The sequence below is a fragment of the Physella acuta genome, unplaced genomic scaffold, assembly GCF_028476545.2.
Source record: "Physella acuta isolate Inbredline_101_S28 unplaced genomic scaffold, ASM2847654v3 ptg000360l, whole genome shotgun sequence".
NCBI classification, from domain to species: domain Eukaryota; kingdom Metazoa; phylum Mollusca; class Gastropoda; family Physidae; genus Physella; species Physella acuta.
This window is the reverse complement of record NW_026731879.1, coordinates 297,487-318,771: the sequence shown is the minus strand read 5'-3', so window position 1 is coordinate 318,771 and position 21,285 is coordinate 297,487. Positions and strand designations below refer to the sequence as shown.

Below are 21,285 nucleotides of genomic sequence, written 5' to 3'. Positions count from 1 at the left end.
CCCCGCATGGCCGCAGATAGCTGTTGAAACCCAGCCCACACTCTGGCCATAAAATAAAGTTTCTAGCGCTGGTTAACGCTCTTATCAGCGGGACGATGGCGCTCTTTGATTTCAAATAACAGACACAAAATGGCGGAGTGGCTGAGAAAACACTCGTCTGCTTAAATCACGTGATTAGCCGTCAAGATGGCGGCTGAATGTTGGTAGATTGAGGAGCATTAGAGTAGGTGTAGTGGCAGATAGTGGCAGATAGTGGCAGATAGTTTTGATGTGACAACACAACAGTCGCGACACATCAACCCCCGACACAACAAGCCCCTACATCAGCCCGACACAACAAGCCCCTACATCAGCCCTGGAGAGGTGACCGACACCACAGCACGTGATAAGTCACTGAATCATCACGACCCCTGCCTATTGGGATCCCCAACGACCCCTGCCTAATGCGACCCCCAACGACCCCTGCCTATTGCGATCCCCAACGACCCCAGTGTAAAGGAACAGAAGAAAACAAACAGGCATGTTCATGTGCCACCGATCCCCCCCTCCCCCCGGGTGCAGGTGGGTCGACCCGGGGGTGCAGCCCGACCAGAGGGGGGTCAGGGCCTGTCAATATCGTGGAATACTTTCGGGGGTCTGGTGTCTGGCCTGACCTTTGAACCCCAGGACGATCGGCTTGCATGAAAGCTTCCGGCGGCGAGAAGAAGGTTCAGCTATGCGGAGATCGCGAGACCAGCTCCGAGCAGCGTTTGAAGTTACAGAGACAACATTCGGGCAAGATACAGTCGGATTGTTGGGCTAAGTGGAGACAAGCATTGGAACACACAGGGGCTTGGTGGTGGGGCTTGGTGGTGGGGCTTGGTGGTGGGGCTTGGTGGTGGGGCTTGGTGGTGGCGCTTGGTGGTGGGGCTGGGGCTTGGTGGTGGGGCTAGGGCTTGGTGGTGGGGCTTGGTGGTGGGGCTGGGGCTTGGTGGTGGGGCTTGGTGGTGGGGCTTGGTGGTGGGGCTTGGTGGTGGGGCTTGGTGGTGGGGCTTGGTGTTGGGGCTTGGTGGTGTGGCTGGGGCTTGGTGGTGGGGCTTGGTGGTGGGGCCTGGTGGTGGGGCTTGGTGGTGGGGCTTGGTGGTGGGGCTGGGGCTTGGTGGTGGGACTTGGTGGTGGGCTGGGGCTTGGTGGTGGGCTGGGGCTTGGTGGTGGGGCTTGGTGGTGGGGCTGGGGTTTGGTGGTGGGGCTGGGTGGTGGGGCTGGGGCTTGGTGGTGGGGCTTTGTGGTGGGGCTTGGAGGTGGGGCTTGGTGGTGGGGCTTGGTGGTGGGGCTTGGTGGTGGGGCTTGGTGGTGGGGCTGGGGCTTGGTGGTGGGGCTTGGTGGTGGGGCTTGGTGGTGGGGCTTGGTGGTGGGGCTTGGTGGTGGGGCTTGGTGGTGGGGCTTGGTGCTGGGGCTGGGGCTTGGTGGTGGGGCTTGGTGCTGGGGCTTGGTGGTGGGGCTTGGTGGTGGGGCTGGGGCTTGGTGGTGGGGCTTGGTGGTAGGGCTTAGTGGTGGGGCTTGGTGGTGGGGCTTGGTGCTTGGTGGTGGGGCTTGATGGTGGGGCTTGGTGGTGGGGCTTGGTGGTGGGGCTTGGTGCTTGGTGGTGGGGCTTGGTGGTGGGGCTTGGTGCTTGGTGGAGGGGCTTGATGGTGGGGCTTGGTGCTGGGGCTTGGTGGTGGGGCTTGGTGGTGGGGCTTGGTGCTGGGGCTTGGTGGTGGGGCTTGGTGCTGGGGCTTGGTGGTGGGGCTTGGTGGTGGGGCTTGGTGGTGGGGCTTGGTGCTGGGGCTTGGTGGTGGGGCTTGGTGGTGGGGCTTGGTGGTGGGGCTTGGTGGTGGGGCTTGGTGCTGAGGCTTGGTGGGGGGGGGGCTTGGTGGTGGGGCTTGGTGGTGGAGCTTGGTGGTGGGGCTGGGGCTTGGTGGTGGGGCTTGGTGGTGGGGCTTGGTGGTGGGGCTTGGTGGTGGGGCTTGGTGGTGGGGCTTGGTGGTGGGGCTTGGGGGTGGGGCTTGGTGGTGGGGCTTGGTGGTGGGGCTTGGTGGTGGGGCTTGGTGGTGGGGCTTGGTGGTGGGGCTTGGTGGTGGGGCTTGGTGGTGGGACTTGGTGGTGGGGCTGGTGCTTGGTGGTGGGGCTGGGGCTTGGTGGTTGGGCTTGGTGCTTGGTGGTGGGGCTTGGTGGTGGGGCTGGGGCTTGGTGGTGGTGCTTGGTGGTGGGGCTGGGGCTTGGTGGTGGGGCTTGGTGGTGGGGCTGGGGCTTGGTGGTGGTGCTTGGTGGTGGGGTTTGTTGGTGGGGCTTGGTGGTGGGGCTTGGTGGTGGGGCTTGGGGGTGGGGCTTGGTGGTGGGGCTTGGTGGTGGGGCTTGGTGGTGGGGCTTGGTGGTGGGGCTTGGTGGTGGGGCTTGGTGGTGGGGCTTGGTGGTGGGGCTTGGTGGCGGGGCTTGGTGGTGGGGCTTGGTGGTGGGGCTTGGTGGTGGGGCTTGGTGCTGGGGCTTGGTGGTGGGGCTTGGTGGTGGGGCTTGGTGGTGGGGCTGAGGCTTGGTGGTTGGGCTTGGTGGTGGGGCTGGGGCTTGGTGGTTGGGCTTGGTGGTGGGGCTGGGGCTTGGTGGTTGGGCTTGGTGGTGGGGCTAGGGCTTGGTGGTGGGACTTGGTGGTGGGGCTTGGTGGTGGTGCTTGGTGGTGGGACTTGGTGGTGGGGCTGGTGCTTGGTGGTGGGGCTGGGGCTTGGTGGTGGGGCTTGGTGCTGGGGCTTGGTGGGGGGGCTTGGTGGTGGGGCTTGGTGGTGGGGCTGAGGCTTGGTGGTTGGGCTTGGTGGTGGGGCTGGGGCTTGGTGGTTGGGCTTGGTGGTGGGGCTGGGGCTTGGTGGTTGGGCTTGGTGGTGGTGGTGCTTGGTGGTGGGACTTGGTGGTGGGGCTGGTGCTTGGTGGTGGGGCTGGGGCTTGGTGGTGGGGCTGGGGCTTGGTGGTGGGGCTGGGGCTTGGTGGTGGGGCTTGGTGGTGGGGCTGGGGCTTGGTGGTGGGGCTTGGTGGTGGGGCTTGGTGGTAGGGCTTGGTGGTGGGGCTTGGTGGTAGGGCTTGGTGGTGGGGCTTGGTGGTGGGGCTGGGGCTTGGATGTGGGGCTTGGTGGTGGCGCTTGGTGGTGGGGCTTGGTGGTGGGGCTGGGGCTTGGTGGTGGGGCTTGGTGGTGGGGCTTGGTGGTGGGGCTTGGTGGTGGGGCTTGGTGGTGGGACTTGGTGGTGGGGCTTGGTGGTGGGGCTGGGGCTTGGTGGTGGGGCTTGGTGGTGGGGCTTGGTGGTGGGGCTTGGTGGTGGGGCTGGGGCTTGGTGGTGGGGCTTGGTGGTGGGGCTTGGTGGTGGGGCTTGGTGGTGGGGCTTGGTGGTGGGGCTTGGTGGTGGGGCTGGGGCTTGGTGGTGGGGCTTGGTGGTGGGGCTTGGTGGTGGGGCTTGGTGCTGTGGCTGGGGCTTGGTGGTGGGGCTTGGTGGTAGGGCTTGGTGGTGGGGCTTGGTGGTGGGGCTTGGTGGTGGGGCTTGGTGGTGGGGCTTGGTGGTGGGGCTGGGGCTTGGTGGTGGGGCTTGGTGGTGGGGCTTGGTGGTGGGGCTTGGTGGTGGGGCTTGGTGGTTGGGCAGGGGCTTGGTGGTGGGGCTTGGTGGTGGGGCTTGGTGGTGGGGCTTGGTGGTGGGCTGGGGCTTGGTGGTGGGGCTTGGTGGTGGGGCTTGGAGGTGGGGCTTGGTGGTGGGGCTTGGTGGTGGGGCTTGGTGGTGGGGCTGGAGCTTGGTGGTTGGGCTTGGTGGTGGGGCTAGGGCTTGGTGGTGGGGCTAGGTGGTGGGGCTTGGTGGTGGGGCTTGGTGTTGGGGCTTGGTGGTGTGGCTGGGGCTTGGTGGTGGGGTTTGGTGGTGTAGCCTGGTGGTGGGGCTTGGTGGTGGGGCTGGGGCTTGGTGGTGGGGCTGGGGCTTGGTGGTGGGACTTGGTGGTGGGCTGGGGCTTGGTGGTGGGCTGGGGCTTGGTGGTGGGGCTTGGTGGTGGGGCTTGGTGGTGGGGCTTGGTGGTGGGGCTTGGTGGTGGGGCTTGGTGGTGGGGCTTGGTGGTGGGGCTTGGTGGTGGGGCTTGGTGGTGGGGCTTGGTGGTGGGGCTGGGGCTTGGTGGTGGGGCTTGGTGGTGGGGCTTGGTGGTGGGGCTTGGTGGTGGGGCTTGGTGGTGGGGCTTGGTGGTGGGGCTTGGTGGTGGGGCTTGGTGGTGGGGCTGGGGCTTGGTGGTGGGGCTTGGTGGTGGGGCTTGGTGGTGGGGCTTGGTGGTAGGGCTTGGTGGTGGGGCTTGGTGGTGGGGCTTGGTGGTGGGGCTTGGTGGTGGGGCTTGGTGGTGGGGCTGGGGCTTGGTGGTGGGGCTGGGGCTTGGTGGTGGGGCTTGGTGGTGGGGCTTGGTGGTCGGGCTTGGTGGTGGGGCTTGGTGGTGGGGCTTGGTGGTGGGGCTGGGGCTTGGTGGTGGGGCTTGGTGGTGGGGCTTGGTGGTGGGGCTTGGTGGTGGGGCTTGGTGGTGGGGCTGGGGCTTGGTGGTGGGGCTTGGTGGTGGGGCTTGGTGGTGGGGCTTGGTGGTGGGGCTTGGTGGTGGTGCTTTGTGGTGGGGCTTGGTGGTGGGGCTGGGGCTTGGTGGTGGGGCTTGGTGGTGGGGCTTGGTGGTGGGGCTTGGTGGTGGGGCTGGGGCTTGGTGGTGGGGCTGGGGCTTGGTGGTGGGGCTTGGTGGTGGGGCTTGGTGGTGGGGCTTGGTGGTGGGGCTTGGTGGTGGGGCTGGGGCTTGGTGGTGGGGCTTGGTGGTGGGGCTGGGGCTTGGTGGTGGGGCTTGGTGGTGGGGCTTGGTGGTGGGGCTGGGGCTTTGTGGTGGGGCTTGGTGGTGGGGCTTGGTGGTGGGGCTTGGTGGTGGGGCTTGGTGGTGGGGGTGGGTGGTGGGGCTTGGTGGTGGGGCTTGGTGGTGGGGCTTGGTGGTGGGGCTTGGTGGTGGGGCTTGGTGGTGGGGCTTGGTGGTGGGGCTGGGGCTTGGTGGTGGGGCTGGGGCTTGGTGGTGGGGCTGGGGCTTGGTGGTGGGGCTTGGTGGTGGGGCTTGGTGGTGGGGCTTGGTGGTGGGGCTTGGTGGTGGGGCTTGGTGGTGGGGCTTGGTGGTGGGGCTTGGTGGTGGGGCTGGGGCTTGGTGGTGGGGCTTGGTGGTGGGGCTTGGTGGTAGGGCTTGTGTGGGTCACAAAAATTGTAAAACTTGTTGGGCCATACACAAGTTTCTGGAACTAGTTTGTTGACAAAAGATTTGCTGGAACTTGTGTAGCCAAACTGTGACGACCACCAAAAATGTGTACATAAACTCTTCTGTCATGTGGGATGTCATGTGGGATGTCACGTTGGATGCTGTACTAAGACAAAATAAATGTATATATCGAGCCAGAACTGTCGAATGTCTGTTACATTTCTATCTTTCATTAACTCTATCTTTCATTCATTCATTTTATCTTTCATTGATTCTATCTTTCATTGATTCTATCTTTCATTGATTCTATCTTTCATTGATTCTATCTTTCATTGATTCTATCTTTCATTCATTCTATCTTTCATTAATTCTATCTTTCATTAATTCTATCTTTCATTCATTCTATCTTTCATTCATTCTATCTTTCATTAATTCTATCTTCCATTCATTCTATCTTTCATTCATTCTATCTTTCATTCATTCTATCTTTCATTCATTCTATCTTTCATTCATTCTATCTTTCATTCATTCTATCTTTCATTCATATATTTCATTTATTCTATCTTTCATTCATTCTATCTTTCATTCATTCTATCTTTCATTCATATATTTCATTTATTCTATCTTTCATTCATTCTATCTTTCATTCATATATTTCATTTATTCTATCTTTCACTTATTCTATCCTAAAGAAAAAATACGGGCTACTAATTATACCTCCGGGATTGCCAAAAAATAAATTTTCAGGTTATAGAAAATTGAAACATTTTCAACAAGTTTTGTCATGGTGCAAGAACCAGGCATAATAGTATTTTAGTAAACAAGGGATGATACAGATACATACAACACTGCACCACCAAACACAACAAATACCACAACTTCATCAAATACAGCCACACACAACACTGCACCACCAAACAGAAAGACACCCACAGCAGACCAACTGTACGGAAGTGAATCTCAACCCATGTCCGCTAACAGACTCACGAATGAATTTCTTAGCCCCAAGATTTACCTCCGGTTTTGACAGGCAAGAAATGAACTCAATGCTCGCCTCGACAAAGATGAAACAATTAACAACGTGAGCCATCTCGTGTAGAAATCTCAGACGTAACCATTTTACGACCTAGTTTGTTGCTCCTCGTAAATCACCACGCACATTACGGCGTGTTTGAGGTTTGGTACGTAACATAAGGGTGTGTGTTACAGGAGAGGGGGGGGGGTGACGGGTCGTTTAGCATGTGCTGATACGGTGGGGGTAGCACAAGTCTCAGGGGGAGCCTCAGTCTGGGGGGGGGGGGGGATTACAAGGGCAGGTAAGGGCTGATGAAAGGGGTCAAACAACTACACTCTCAAATAGGGCCAACAAATGCGGCCCATGGGCTGTACCTGTGTTGGTACGGCTCATGGGCTGTACCTGTGTTGGTACGGCTCATGGGCTGTACCTGTGTTGGTACGGCTCATGGATGCTACAACCAAACTTTCATGCTTCTCCAGACATGATTCAAGGCACTGTTCGAACCTTTATTTGTACTCACCGCCACCATTACACCACTACCCCTCGACCCTAGCCGCTACCAACAAACCCTCGACCCTAGCCGCTACCAACAAGCCCTCGACCCTAGCCGCTACCAACAAGCCCTCGACCCTAGCCGCTACCAACAAGCCCTCGACCCTAGCCGCTACCAACAAGCCCTCGACCCTAGCCGCTACCAACAAGCCCTCGACCCTAGCCGCTACCAACAAGCCATTGACCCTAGCCGCTACCAACAAGCCCTCGACCCTAGCCGCTACCAACAAGCCCTCGACCCTAGCCGCTACCAACAAGCCCTCCACTCTAGCCGCTACCAACAAGCCCTCCACTCTAGCCGCTACCAACGAGCCCTCGACTCTAGCCGCTACCAAAAAGCCCTCGACCCTAGCCGCTACCAACAAGCCCTCGACCCTAGCCACTACCAACAAGCCCTCGAACCTAGCTGCTACCAGTCAAAAGGAACTTACAATCATTCACTCCAGCTTTTGATTGTAGGAAAAAAAGTCAGAGGAAAAAAAAAAACACAGAAAAAAAGTCAGTTCTTGCTAAGAATAATTATCATTAAAAAAGTAAAAAAAAAACCCACGTTTTCTGATTGAACTAAAAAGTAGAAAATAAATGCGATACATCACAATAATGCAAGCGATCACTATAAGCGATGAAAAACGTGGGGCGCCGAAGTATAAGGTATATTACTATTGATTAGATAATACTATTGACTTTTATTAGGGAGCTTGTAGAGAGTCAACAGTATTAGAAACTGTAAGAAAATCACGGCGCCCCACGTTTTTCATCGCTTATAGTAGAGTGATCGTTTGCATTGTTGTGATGTATAGCATTTATTTTCTACTTTTTAGTGTAAATCAGAAAACGTGGGTTTTTTAAAACTTTTTTAATGATAACTATTTTCTACTTTTTAGTCTTTGTCTGTTTGTTTGCATTAAAATCTTACTATCGATTTTATCTTTTCGCATTCTTTTTTTTTTGGGTAAACGAAGACAACTCGTAAAAAACACGTGCCTTGAACCCGTGTCGAGTGGGTTAGCAATCGTGTGCCCAACCACTCGACCATATCGTCTCCCCCATACTGGCCACCAGTTGTTCCGGTTGTTTGTACACAAACACCACGTGAACACTACTCAGTAAGCCAAAAGAGGGAGAGTACCGAACCTTGTTTTCATCAAATTACAATTACTGGGTTATGTTCCTTTTCCCCCCCACGTTTTTTTTTTTGTGTAGAAATATATAGCGGTCTAAAATGATCAATAAAATGTTTCCATGGATCAATTTAGTAATAATAACAATTGAATATTTTATTGTCATCGGAAACAAAGCTTCCCTGAAAATTTCAGCGCGCTAGCTAACTGGGAAGTGCCCGAAATTTCGATCGCAAGATTTGATTGGAAAAACAGACGCGAAAGCAAGTTAAAGAAAACGTGGGGAAAAAAGTCAAAGAAAAAAAGTCAGTTTTTGCTAAGAAAAAAGTCAAAGAAAAGAAGTCACAAAAATGTATTAAGAAATATTTTGATTTTGAGATCATGGGCATATCACACGTAGCACGGGCAGATAAAACTTCCTTTTTGTTTCTCAACGTTTGTTTACTCTCCTTTAACTGCCGGCTCTTGCGGCTCCCCCCGCCGGAAGTCCTCGCCTTTTGTAGGAGCCGGCAATCTCTTCCACCCCCGAGTGACATTAAAGCCAAGCCTTGGTCCCCACACCCAATCACGTCTGCCATGATTGCTCCAGTATGGGCCCCCGCGTGCCATCAACACGATTATGCAATGAAAAATCTGGGACTATTTGTTGCTAAGCATAATTGCCTTGTGCCAACAAGTGTAGTTCCTCAAGGGACTTGTTCCACGTCTTATAGGGGTGGGTGTAGGGTTGGGTGTAGGGATGGGTGTAGGGGTGGGTGTAGGGGTGAGTGTAGGGGTGGGTGTAGGGGTGGGTGTAGGGGTGGGTGTAAGGGTGGGTGTAGGGGTGGATGTATTGGGGTGGGTGTATTGGGGTGGGTGTAGGGGTGGGTGTAGGGGTGGGTGTAGGGGTGGGTGTAGGGGTGGGTGTAAGGGTGGGTGTAGGGGTGGATGTATTGGGGTGGGTGTAGGGGTGGGTGTAGGGGTGGGTGTAGGGGTGGGTGTAGGGGTGGGTGTAAGGGTGGGTGTAGGGGTGGATGTATTGGGGTGGGTGTATTGGGGTGGGTGTAGGGGTGGGTGTAGGGGTGCGTTTATCGGTGGGTGTAGGGGTGGGTGTAGGGGTGGGTGTAGGGGTGGGTGTAGGGGTGGGTGTATTGGGGTGGGTGTAGGGGTGGGTGTAGGGGTGCGTTTATCGGTGGGTGTAGGGCTGGGAATAGGTGTGGGTGTATGTGTGGGTGTAGGGCTGGGTGTAGGGGTGGATGTAAGGGGTGGATGTAAGTGTGGATGTAGAGGTGGATGTAGGGGTTGATGTAAATACGGATGTAGGGGTGGGTGTAGGGGTGGGTGTAGGGGTGGATGTAGGGGTGAGTGTAGGTGTGGGTCTAGAGTCTGCATTAGATCTGGCATCAGCAGACGATTAGCCCGGCACTCCAGGGTAATCCCTAGCAGACGACATGTGCCGCGCGCTGACTCGCGCCACAGTCGTTTGCCTAAACCTTCTAGAACCTTCTCGCAACAAAGGAAAGCTGGCCGGCAGCCGGCAGCCAACCGGCGCTTAACAGACCTAGCCGGTTACCGGACAGTGTCTGCAAGCTTGAAGAGACCGGCGCCGAAATGTCAGGAACCGTGCAGTACCAGGTGTCGTCTGCTACACGTGGATGGGATCTCAAACAAATGGTGCCGGTGGTTCAAGCGACCCGGGAGTGCGAGGGGGGGGGGGGGGGGGGTTGGGGGATGGGGACCCGGGACGGGGTACAAACAAAATTTTAAAATAACTATCTATATTAAATTGAACGGCGCAAATCTTTGTATTACTTGGGTCTATCCCTGGGGCTTGACCCGATTCACAGTGTAACAGTTTTAAAGTTCTGGATCTGATTCACAGTATACCAGTTTTAAAGTTCTGGATCTGATTCACAGTATACCAGTTTTAAAGTTCTGGATCTGATTCACATTATAACAGTTTTAAAGTTCTGGACCTGATTCACAGTATAACAGTTTTAAAGTTCTGGATCTGATTCACAGTATAACAGTTTTAAAGTTCTGGATCTGATTCACAGTATAACAGTTTTAAAGTTCTGGATCTGATTCACAGTATAACGGTTTTAAAGTTCTGGATCTGATTCACAGTATAACAGTTTTAAAGTTCTGGATCTGATTCACAGTATAACGGTTTTAAAGTTCTGGATCTGATTCACAGTATAACAGTTTTAAAGTTCTGGATCTGATTCACAGTATAACAGTTTTAAAGTTCTGGACCTGATTCACAGTATAACAGTTTTAAAGTTCTGGATCTGATTCACAGTATAACAGCTTTAAAGTTCTGGATCTGATTCACAGTATAACAGTTTTAAAGTTCTGGATCTGATTCACAGTATAACAGTTTTAAAGTTCTGGACCTGATTCACAGTATAACAGTTTTAAAGTTCTGGACCTGATTCACAGTATAACAGTTTGAAAGTTCTGGATCTGATTCACAGTATAACAGTTTTAAAGTTCTGGATCTGATTCACAGTATAACAGTTTTAAAGTTCTGGACCTGATTCACAGTATAACAGTTTTAAAGTTCTGGATCTGATTCACAGTATAACAGTTTTAAAGTTCTGGACCTGATTCACAGTATAACGGTTTTAAAGTTCTGGATCTGATTCACAGTATAACAGTTTTAAAGTTCTGGATCTGATTCACATTATAACGGTTTTAAAGTTCTGGATCTGATTCACAGTATAACGGTTTTAAAATTCTGGATCTGATTCACAGTATAACAGTTTTAAAGTTCTGGATCTGATTCACATTATAACAGTTTTAAAGTTCTGGATCTGATTCACAGTATAACAGTTTTAAAGTTCTGGATCTGATTCACAGTATAACAGTTTTAAAGTTCTGGATCTGATTCACAGTATAACAGTTTTAAAGTTCTGGATCTGATTCACAGTATAACAGTTTTAAAGTTCTGGATCTGATTCACAGTATAACAGTTCTGGGCAAAACCATGTACGGAACTAAAGCTGTTGTAGCACATTCCTGTATCCTGCCCTGTATTGTGCCCTGTATTCTGCCCTGCTCTCCCCTCTGAGCCAGTTGCCCCCCCCCTTAAGTGGCTCTAGCGCCGCACAAGGGCGAGCACTGAGATCATCAGCAGACACTCACAGCGTGTATAGAGCTTGATTTCACTCACTCGTGTCTTGAGGGTGCACTCACACTCACACTCATACTCACACTCACACTCACACTCACACTCACACTCACACTCACACTCACACTCACACTCACACTCACACTCACACTCACGCATCGGCTCGTTACACCATTGGTGGGCTGAACCAATTTTGTGGTCTTGTTGGGACCAGTTTTGTGGTCTTGTTGGGACCAGTTTTGTGGTCTTGTTGGGACCAAATTTGTGGTCTTGTTGGGACCAGTTTTGTGGTCTTGTTGGGACCAGTTTTGTGGTCTTGTTGGGACCAAATTTGTGGTCTTGTTGGGACCAGTTTTGTGGTCTTGTTGGGATCAAATTTGTGGTCTTGTTGGGACCAGTTTTGTGGTCTTGTTGGGACCAGTTTTGTGGTCTTGTTGGGACCAAATTTGTGGTCTTGTTGGGACCAGTTTTGTGGTCTTGTTGGGACCAAATTTGTGGTCTTGTTGGGACCAATTTTGTGGTCTTGTGTTGGTTGATCAAGGCAGGTACCCGTCCTATAAATGTTGCTGGTTGCGTGAAACAAAATGTGAGTCTACATCGCGGTATGTGCAGGTTTAGCCCAACCTTGTGGCTAGGGTTGCAGGTTTAAAGTGTCAACCATAGACCAACCTTGTGGCTATGGTTGCAGGTTTAAAGTGTCAACCATAGACCAACCTTGTGGCTAGGGTTGCAGGTTTAAAGTGTCAACCATAGCCCAACCTTGTGGCTATGGTTGCAGGTTTAAAGTGTCAACCATAGCCCAACCTTGTGGCTAGGGTTGCACTGACTGAGTCGTGAGACTTTCAATATTGTTATAATCAGATTCGAAATGTCAATATTTTAACAGTGTAATATTGATGAGTGTATGAAAGTTAACGCAGATTGATGCTAAACCTAAGTGTCAGGTTAAGCGTCAGGTTAAACGTTAACGTTAAGGTTTAACAAAGCACACTGTCAGATGATGGAGGTCATAGAGTCTTGGTGCAATCGTTGTGTGGGTTAAAGTACCAGAGTCCAATAATGTGATGTGGCTCAAAATGTAGGGGTTTTACAGGGGAGGGGGAGTGAGGTTTTTTAGGGGAGTGAGGTGTTTTAGGGGAGTGAGGTGTTTTAGGGGAGTGAGGTTTTTTTAGGTGAGTGAGGTGTTTTAGGGGAGTGAGGTTTTTTTAGGTGAGTGAGGTGTTTTAGGGGAGTGAGGTGTTTTAGGGGAGTGAGGTGTTTTAGGGGAGTGAGGTGTTTTAGGGGAGTGAGGTTTTTTTAGGTGAGTGAGGTGTTTTAGGGGAGTGAGGTTTTTTAGGGGAGTGAGGTGTTTTAGGGGAGTGAGGTGTTTTAGGGGAGTGAGGTTTTTTTAGGTGAGTGAGGTGTTTTAGGGGAGTGAGGTGTTTTAGGGGAGTGAGGTGTTTTAGGGGAGTGAGGTGTTTTAGGGGAGTGAGGTTTTTTTAGGTGAGTGAGGTGTTTTAGGGGAGTGAGGTTTTTTAGGGGAGTGAGGTGTTTTAGGGGAGTGAGGTGTTTTAGGGGAGTGAGGTTTTTTTAGGTGAGTGAGGTGTTTTAGGGGAGTGAGGTGTTTTAGGGGAGTGAGGTTTTTTTAGGTGAGTGAGGTGTTTTAGGGGAGTGAGGTGTTTTAGGGGAGTGAGGTTTTTTTAGGTGAGTGAGGTGTTTTAGGGGAGTGAGGTGTTTTAGGGGAGTGAGGTTTTTTTAGGGGAGTGAGGTGTTTTAGGGGAGTGAGGTGTTTTAGGGGAGTGAGGTGTTTTAGGGGAGTGAGGTGTTTTAGAGTAGAAGTGAGGTATCTCAGAAAAAGTACTTACATGTTATGATTGACGCCATTTTCTCTTGCAGTTAATCCTTCAATCAAATGTCACGTGATCTGACGTCTTCATTGACAGCTGGTCGAGTACTCGATTCTGCTGAGTACTTGTATGAGTACTTGTATGAGTACTTGTATGAGTACTCTAGTACCTGACACGGCACCACCTGCAGTACGCCACTGTGCACCGTGTAATGAAGCTTCAGCTCTCCTAGAACTCACGAACAAAACACGTGAACAGCGCTGGTGCTCACCCAGAGAAACTACAACGTCCTCCCTGACTCGCGACTCACAAGTTTTAATCCAACTCAAAACAAATTGTAAACACACATCAACACCACAAACGTAAGCAGCACAGTGCGACGAACTGTACTAGAGATGAACTACAACATCCACTACACATCGTGGTGCTGATACTGACACGACTCTAATTACATTAATGAATTCGTTAAATCCACGTGCAATTAATGAATCTGACAATGGCAACGATCTGATGAGGGTGTTGTCTAGGCTCCTGGCGCCCTCGACGTGGTGCTGGACTTAGCGAGGACACCGTTAGGCAGGAGCAAACAATCACTCCAGTCCTCTCAGATAGCATCTCTCGTCTGCTCACCCCGTGGCGGGAAGGTGAGCGGTGCAAGCCTCCCCCCCCCTGCTCGCGCGGCCCCTCTAAGCCGTACCTCGGGACGGGAGCTAATCTAGTGCTCATCTAGACATCTTGTTGTCCCCCCTGAGTCGTTGTACGAGCACTCCCTCGGCTCTAGAGGTCACGTCAATAGTGTTCACGTTACGGATCACGTCAATAGTCATCATGTTACGGATCACGTCAATAGTCATCACGTTACGGATCACGTTAATAGTCATCACGTTACGTGTCACGTGAACACAATCTTCTAACTCTAACCCTCAAGTTAAACCAAACACAAAGTTTGACTGGCCATTCAACGAACAAGTTATTTCCAATAACAAATTGTTAGAATATTTACTACTTACTGTACCAATCAGTAGAACGTTCAACTACTAAGCCTATAAAGGTAATAAACTAATCAGGCAAATTAAAAAGATTTTATAAAGTTATATCAGGCAACACAACCAATCAAAATAAAACATTTTCTAAATCCCGGCAGGCGACATTTATAATCCAACAACCCCCTCCAACCCCCTCCAACCCCCACCAACCCCCAACAACCCCCTCCAACCCCCAACGACCCCCTCCAACCCCCTCCAAATGAAATGTCTCAATCTGAAAAATCATTCTCCGTAACTCTTCTTGGATTGTTCTGTTTTTTGTATTTCTTTGGTTGTCCCCCTTGGAACCACAGATACAAATTCTTAAAAATACAGCTCCAGTGAATGATTGCAACATTTGAAAGTTGTTAGTAATTTAAAATAAACCGGGAGTGATCTCTTCTAAACTTTCTCGAATATTCTTATATAACACTACGGGGGATGGCAACTCGGGATATAGAATTGATTTATACAAGCTTTTATTTAACTTGTTTCTAGTGTCGTCTGTCGTCAGTCTGTCTTGTCTAGCTCGAAACGCCCGAGCGAAATTGCAGGCACTTCTAACCGACAGATACGGTTCGTAGTTGGTACGTGGGTCAAGACATGAAATCAATGCAACATGACATTAAATTTGATTTAATTGGTCGCCTGATTTATGATTTAATTAAAATTTTGTGGCATAGTTTGAACTAGAAATATAAACCAGAGAACTGGAGACATTGTGACACAGTTTAAGGCCATATACCACACATGTTTTCGACAGTTTAAAACTTTTTCTACTAGAATGGGTTTAACACTAATTCTGATAGTAACACCATTTAGCTATCTAACCTGAACGTTTTCAACCTCTACAGCCAACGGTAATCCGTTTATTGCGATATGAAATAGGGTACACCCCATCAAATTTTCACACTACTACGCGGACAACAAGTATCTTCGAGCGTGTGTTACGTGTTTTATTGCCCACGAGACACCAAGTTGACGGCAACCTATCGGCCAAGCACTCGTGTACAGGCAGGTGTAGTGACACAATATAAACCAGAAAACTTGCGAAATTAACATTTACAGCTTCAGGGCAGGGCGTGATAGAAAACATTTAGCGACTCCATGGGGAGATCTCTCCTTCCATTGTAGGAAAAAAAGTCACAGGAAAAATAACATAGAAAAAAGGCACAGGAAAAAAGTCACAGGAAAAAAGTCACAGGAAAAAAGTCACAAATGCGTATTTGCATGGAATGTTTTAATACTTTTATGTATTATGCTAATCAACTTAAGATTAATTAAATTTAATATCATAATTTTAGATATATATGCGTGGTTTGTATACACATAGTAACATTTATAACACAAAAGATTTTAGTATAAAGCTTTTAGGTTTAATTGTAATTCTGTTTCACAAAAAAATTTAATAGAATTTAATTTAATGTTCGAACCTTCTTGGTTTCAATCGTGTTTTTAACACCAACATTACATTAGCGTGAAATAGCACAAAATGAATGTGACTTGCTCGCCTCAACTAATCACAACAATAGTTCAACCAACTTTACTGACCACATTCATTACGCTCATTACATAACAAAGCCTAGGATCAAACGAGAAAGCCGACACGGTTCAAAGGCTGTGATTGACTCAAAACATACACAACACACAATATAGACGGACAAAGCCGACTGAGGAGAAGCCGACCAAGATAAGGTTTACGGCAAAAACAAATGCAAACACAATGATGAGCATAAATTTATTTTATAATAATTTTCCGCCGTAAAAATACGTAACAAATGTTGAGGTTATTATGTACATGATCCTACAGTAGGCCTATTTTAAATATTTATTGCTATAAATCATAATGCTTTTATAGTTTACAAATATGCTACCCAAATTATCAAGCGTATTAATAAACACCCAAAATTTTACAATTATCAACAATTAAATCAAAATATTTCTTAGGATATTTTTGTGACTTTTTTTCTGTTTTTTTTTCCTTTGGCTTTTTTTCCATTCACCCTTTTCTTTCAGGTTTGTGTGGGGTGTGTTTGTGTGGGGTGTGTTTGTGTGGGGTGTGTTTGTGTGGGGTGTGTTTGTGTGGGGTGTGTTTGTGTGGGGTGTGTTTGTGTGGGGTGTGTGGGTGTGTTTGTGTGGGGTGTGTTTGTGTGTTTGTGTGGGGTGTGTTTGTGTGTTTGTGTGGGGTGTGTTTGTGTGTTTGTGTGGGGTGTGTTTGTGTGGGGTGTGTTTGTGTGGGGTGTGTTTGTGTGGGGTGTGTTTGTGTGGGGTGTGTTTGTGTGGGGTGTGTTTGTGTGGGGTGTGTTTGTGTGGGGTGTGTTTGTGTGGGGTGTGTTTGTGTGGGGTGTGTTTGTGTGGGGTGTGTTTGTGTGGGGTGTGTTTGTGTGGGGTGTGTTTGTGTGTTTGTGTGGGGTGTGTTTGTGTGGGGTGTGTTTGTGTGGGGTGTGTTTGTGTGGGGTGTGTTTGTGTGGGGTGTGTTTGTGTGGGGTGTGTTTGTGTGGGGTGTGTTTGTGTGGGGTGTGTTTGTGTGGGGTGTGTTTGTGTGGGGTGTGTTTGTGTGGGGTGTGTTTGTGTGTTTGTGTGGGGTGTGTTTGTGTGTTTGTGTGGGATGTGTTTGTGTGTTTGTGTGGGGTGTGTTTGTGTGGGGTGTGTTTGTGTGGGGTGTGTTTGTGTGGGGTGTGTTTGTGTGGGGTGTGTTTGTGTGGGGTGTGTTTGTGTGTTTGTGTGGGGTGTGTTTGTGTGTTTGTGTGGGATGTGTTTGTGTGTTTGTGTGGGGTGTGTTTGTGTGGGGTGTGTTTGTGTGGGATGTGTTTGTGTGTTTGTGTGGGATGTGTTTGTGTGGGGTGTGTTTGTGTGGGGTTTGTTTGTGTGGGGTGTGTTTGTGTGGGGTGTGTTTGTGTGGGGTGTGTTTGTGTGTTTGTGTGGGGTGTGTTTGTGTGTTTGTGTGGGATGTGTTTGTGTGTTTGTGTGGGGTGTGTTTGTGTGGGGTGTGTTTGTGTGGGGTGTGTTTGTGTGGGGTGTGTTTGTGTGGGGTGTGTTTGTGTGGGGTGTGTTTGTGTGTTTGTGTGGGGTGTGTTTGTGTGTTTGTGTGGGATGTGTTTGTGTGTTTGTGTGGGGTGTGTTTGTGTGGGGTGTGTGGGTGTGTTTGTGTGGGGTGTGTTTGTGTGTTTGTGTGGGGTGTGTTTGTGTGTTTGTGTTTGTGTGTTTGTGTGGGGTGTGTTTGTGTGGGGTGTGTTTGTGTGGGGTGTGTTTGTGTGGGGTGTGTTTGTGTGGGGTGTGTTTGTGTGGGGTGTGTTTGTGTGGGGTGTGTTTGTGTGGGGTGTGTTTGTGTGGGGTGTGTTTGTGTGGGTGTGTTTGTGTGGGGTGTGTTTGTGTGGGGTGTGTTTGTGTGGGGTGTGTTTGTGTGGGATGTGTTTGTGTGGGGTGTGTTTGTGTGGGGTGTGTTTGTGTGGGGTGTGTTTGTGTGGGGTGTGTTTGTGTGGGGTGTGTTTGTGTGGGTGTGTTTGTGTGGGGTGTGTTTGTGTGGGTGTGTTTGTGTTTGTGTGGGGTGTGTTTGTGTGGGGTGTGTTTGTGTGGGGTGTGTTTGTGTGTTTGTGTGGGGTGTGTTTGTGTGGGTGTGTTTGTGTGGTGTGTGTTTGTGTGTTTGTGTGGGGTGTGTTTGTTTGGGTGTAATTGTGTGGGGTGTGTTTGTAAGGGATGTGTTTGTGTGGGTGTGTTTGTGTGGGGTGTGTTTGTGTGGGGTGTGTTTGTGTGGGTGTGTTTGTGTGGGTGTGTTTGTGTGGGGTGTGTTTGTGTGGGGTGTGTTTGTGTGTTTGTGTGGGGTGTGTTTGTGTGGGTGTGTTTGTGTGGGCTGTGTGGGGTGTGTTTGTGTGTATGTGTGGGCTGTGTGGGGTGTGTTTGTGTGGGGTGTGTTTGTGTGGGATGTGTGGGGGGTGTTTGTGTGGGCTGTGTGGGGTGTGTTTGTGTGGGGTGTGTTTGTGTGGGATGTGTTTGTGTGGGGTGTTTTTGTGTGGGGTGTGTTTGTGTGGGGTGTGTTTGTGTGGGGTGTGTTTGTGTGGGGTGTGTGGGTGTGTTTGTGTGGGGTGTGTTTGTGTGTTTGTGTGGGCTGTGTTTGTGTGGGCTGTGTGGGGTGTGTTTGTGTGGGCTGTGTGGGGGTGTGTTTGTGTGTTCGTGTGGGGTGTGTTTGTGTGGGATGTGTGGGTGTGTTTGTGTGGGATGTGTGGGTGTGTTTGTGTGTTTGTGTGGGGTGTGTTTGTGTGGGGTGTGTTTGTGTGGGGTGTGTTTGTGTGGGGTGTGTTTGTGTGTTTGTGTGGGGTGTGTTTGTGTGGGTGAGTTTGTGTGGGGTGTGTTTGTGTGGGTGTGTTTGTGTGGGGTGTGTTTGTGTGCTTGTGTGGGGTGTGTTTGTGTGGGTGTGTTTGTGTGGGCTGTGTGGGGTGTGTTTGTGTGTTTGTGTGGGCTGTGTGGGGTGTGTTTGTGTGGGGTGTGTTTGTGTGGGATGTGTGGGGTGTGTTTGTGTGGGCTGTGTGGGGTGTGTTTGTGTGTTTGTGTGGGCTGTGTGGGGTGTGTTTGTGTGGGGTGTGTTTGTGTGGGTGTGTTTGTGTGGGCTGTGTGGGGTGTGTTTGTGTGTTTGTGTGGGCTGTGTGGGGTGTGTTTGTGTGGGGTGTGTTTGTGTGGGATGTGTGGGGGGTGTTTGTGTGGGCTGTGTGGGGTGTGTTTGTGTGGGGTGTGTTTGTGTGGGATGTGTTTGTGTGGGGTGTGTTTGTGTGGGGTGTGTTTGTGTGGGGTGTGTTTGTGTGGGGTGTGTTTGTGTGGGGTGTGTGGGTGTGTTTGTGTGGGGTGTGTTTGTGTGTTAATGTGGGCTGTGTTTGTGTGGGCTGTGTGGGGTGTGTTTGTGTGGGCTGTGTGGGGGTGTGTTTGTGTGTTCGTGTGGGGTGTGTTTGTGTGGGATGTGTGGGTGTGTTTGTGTGGGATGTGTGGGTGTGTTTGTGTGTTTGTGTGGGGTGTGTTTGTGTGGGTGTGTTTGTGTTTGTGTGGGGTGTGTTTGTGTGGGGTGTGTTTGTGTGTTTGTGTGTTTGTGTGGGGTGTGTTTGTGTGTTTGTGTGTTTGTGTGGGGTGTGTTTGTGTGGGTGTGTTTGTGTGGGGTGTGTTTGTGTGTTTGTGTGGGGTGTGTTTTTGTGGGTGTGTTTGTGTGGGGTGTGTTTGTGTGGGTGTGTTTGTGTGGGGTGTGTTTGTGTGTGTGGGGTGTGTTTGTGTGGGTGTGTTTGTGTGTTTGTGTGGGGTGTGTTTTTGTGGGTGTGTTTGTGTGGGTGTGTTTGTGTGGGGTGTGTTTGTGTGTTTGTGTGGGGTGTGTTTGTGTGGGTGTGTTTGTGTGGGCTGTGTTTGTGTTGGCTGTGTGGGGTGTGTTTGTGTGTTTGTGTGGGCTGTGTGGGGTGTGTTTGTGTGGGGTGTGTTTGTGTGGGATGTGTTTGTGTGGGGTGTGTTTGTGTGGGGTGTGTTTGTGTGGGGTGTGTTTTTGTGGGGTGTGTTTGTGTGGGGTGTGTTTGTGTGGGGTGTGTTTGTGTGGGGTGTGTTTGTGTGGGGTGTGTTTGTGTGGGGTGTGTTTGTGTGGGGTGTGTTTGTGTGGGGTGTGTTTGTGTGGGGTGTGTTTGTGTGGGGTGTGTTTGTGTGGGGTGTGTTTGTGTGGGGTGTGTTTGTGTGGGGTGTGTTTGTGTGGGGTGTGTTTGTGTGGGGTGTGTTTGTGTGGGGTGTGTTTGTGTGGGGTGTGTTTGTGTGTTTGTGTGGGGTGTGTTTGTGTGGGGTGTGTTTGTGTGTTTGTGTGGGGTGTGTTTGTGTGTTTGTGTGGGATGTGTTTGTGTGGGGTGTGTTTGTGTGGGGTGTGTTTGTGTGGGGTGTGTTTGTGTGGGGTGTGTTTGTGTGGGGTGTGTTTGTGTGGGGTGTGTTTGTGTGGGGTGTGTTTGTGTGGGTGTGTTTGTGTGGGGTGTGTTTGTGTGGGGTGTGTTTGTGTGGGTGTGTTTGTGTGGGGTGTGTTTGTGTGGGGTGTGTTTGTGTGGGATGTGTTTGTGTGTTTGTGTGGGATGTGTTTGTGTGGGGTGTGTTTGTGTGGGGTGTGTTTGTGTGGGGTGTGCTTGTGTGGGGTGTGTTTGTGTGGGGTGTGTTTGTGTGGGGTGTGTTTGTGTGGGGTGTGTTTGTGTGGGGTGTGTTTGTGTGGGGTGTATTTGTGTGGGGTGTGTTTGTGTGTTTGTGTGGGATGTGTTTGTGTGGGGTGTGTTTGTGTGGGGTGTGTTTGTGTGGGGTGTGTTTGTGTGGGGTGTGTTTGTGTGTTTGTGTGTTTGTGTGTTTGTGTGGGATGTGTTTGTGTGTTTGTGTGGGTGTGTTTGTGTGGGGTGTGTTTGTGTGGGGTGTGTTTGTGTGGGTGTGTTTGTGTTTGTGTGGGGTGTGTTTGTGTGGGGTGTGTTTGTGTGGGGTGTGTTTGTGTGTGGTGTGTTTGTGTGGGGTGTGTTTGTGTGGGGTGTGTTTGTGTGGGGTGTGTTTGTGTGGGGTGTGTTTGTGTGGTGTGTGTTTGTGTTGGGTGTGTTTGTGTGGGGTGTGTTTGTGTGGGGTGTGTTTGTGTGGGTGTGTTTGTGTGGGGTGTGTTTGTGTGGGTGTGTTTGTGTGGGGTGTGTTTGTGTGGGGTGTGTTTGTGTGGGGTGTGTTTGTGTGGTGTGTGTTTGTGTGGGGTGTGTTTGTGTGTTTGTTTGGGGTGCGTTTGTGTGGGGTGTGTTTGTGTGGGGTGTGTTTGTGTGGGGTGTGTTTGTGTGGGGTGTGTTTGTGTGTTTGTGTGGGGTGTGTTTGTGTGCTTGTGTGGGGTGTGTTTGTGTGGGTGTGTTTGTGTGGGCTGTGTGGGGTGTGTTTGTGTGTTTGTGTGGGCTGTGTGGGGTGTGTTTGTGTGGGGTGTGTTTGTGTGGGATGTGTGGGGTGTGTTTGTGTGGGCTGTGTGGGGTGTGTTTGTGTGTTTGTGTGGGCTGTGTGGGGTGTGTTTGTGTGGGGTGTGTTTGTGTGGGTGTGTTTATGTGGGCTGTGTGGGGTGTGTTTGTGTGTTTGTGTGGGCTGTGTGGGGTGTGTTTGTGTGGGGTGTGTTTGTGTGGGATGTGTGGGGGGTGTTTGTGTGGGCTGTGTGGGGTGTGTTTGTGTGGGGTGTGTTTGTGTGGGATGTGTTTGTGTGGGGTGTGTTTGTGTGGGGTGTGTTTGTGTGGGGTGTGTTTGTGTGGGGTGTGTTTGTGTGGGGTGTGTGGGTGTGTTTGTGTGGGGTGTGTTTGTGTGTTAATGTGGGCTGTGTTTGTGTGGGCTGTGTGGGGTGTGTTTGTGTGGGCTGTGTGGGGGTGTGTTTGTGTGTTCGTGTGGGGTGTGTTTGTGTGGG

General features: G+C 50.8%; 1 protein-coding gene across 1 annotated transcript in view; it reads right to left on the bottom strand.

The window, feature by feature from the left end:
• Positions 1-13,432, bottom strand: part of LOC131941379 (uncharacterized) — a 96,540-nt gene extending 83,108 nt beyond the window's left edge. Inside the window, exon 1 of the mRNA XM_059300623.1 lies at positions 12,883-13,432. Within this exon, the coding sequence (XP_059156606.1) occupies positions 12,883-12,901 (19 nt within the window). The 5' untranslated portion in view covers positions 12,902-13,432. The remainder of the gene's footprint in view (positions 1-12,882) is intronic.
• Positions 13,433-21,285: the final 7,853 nt, after the last annotated feature.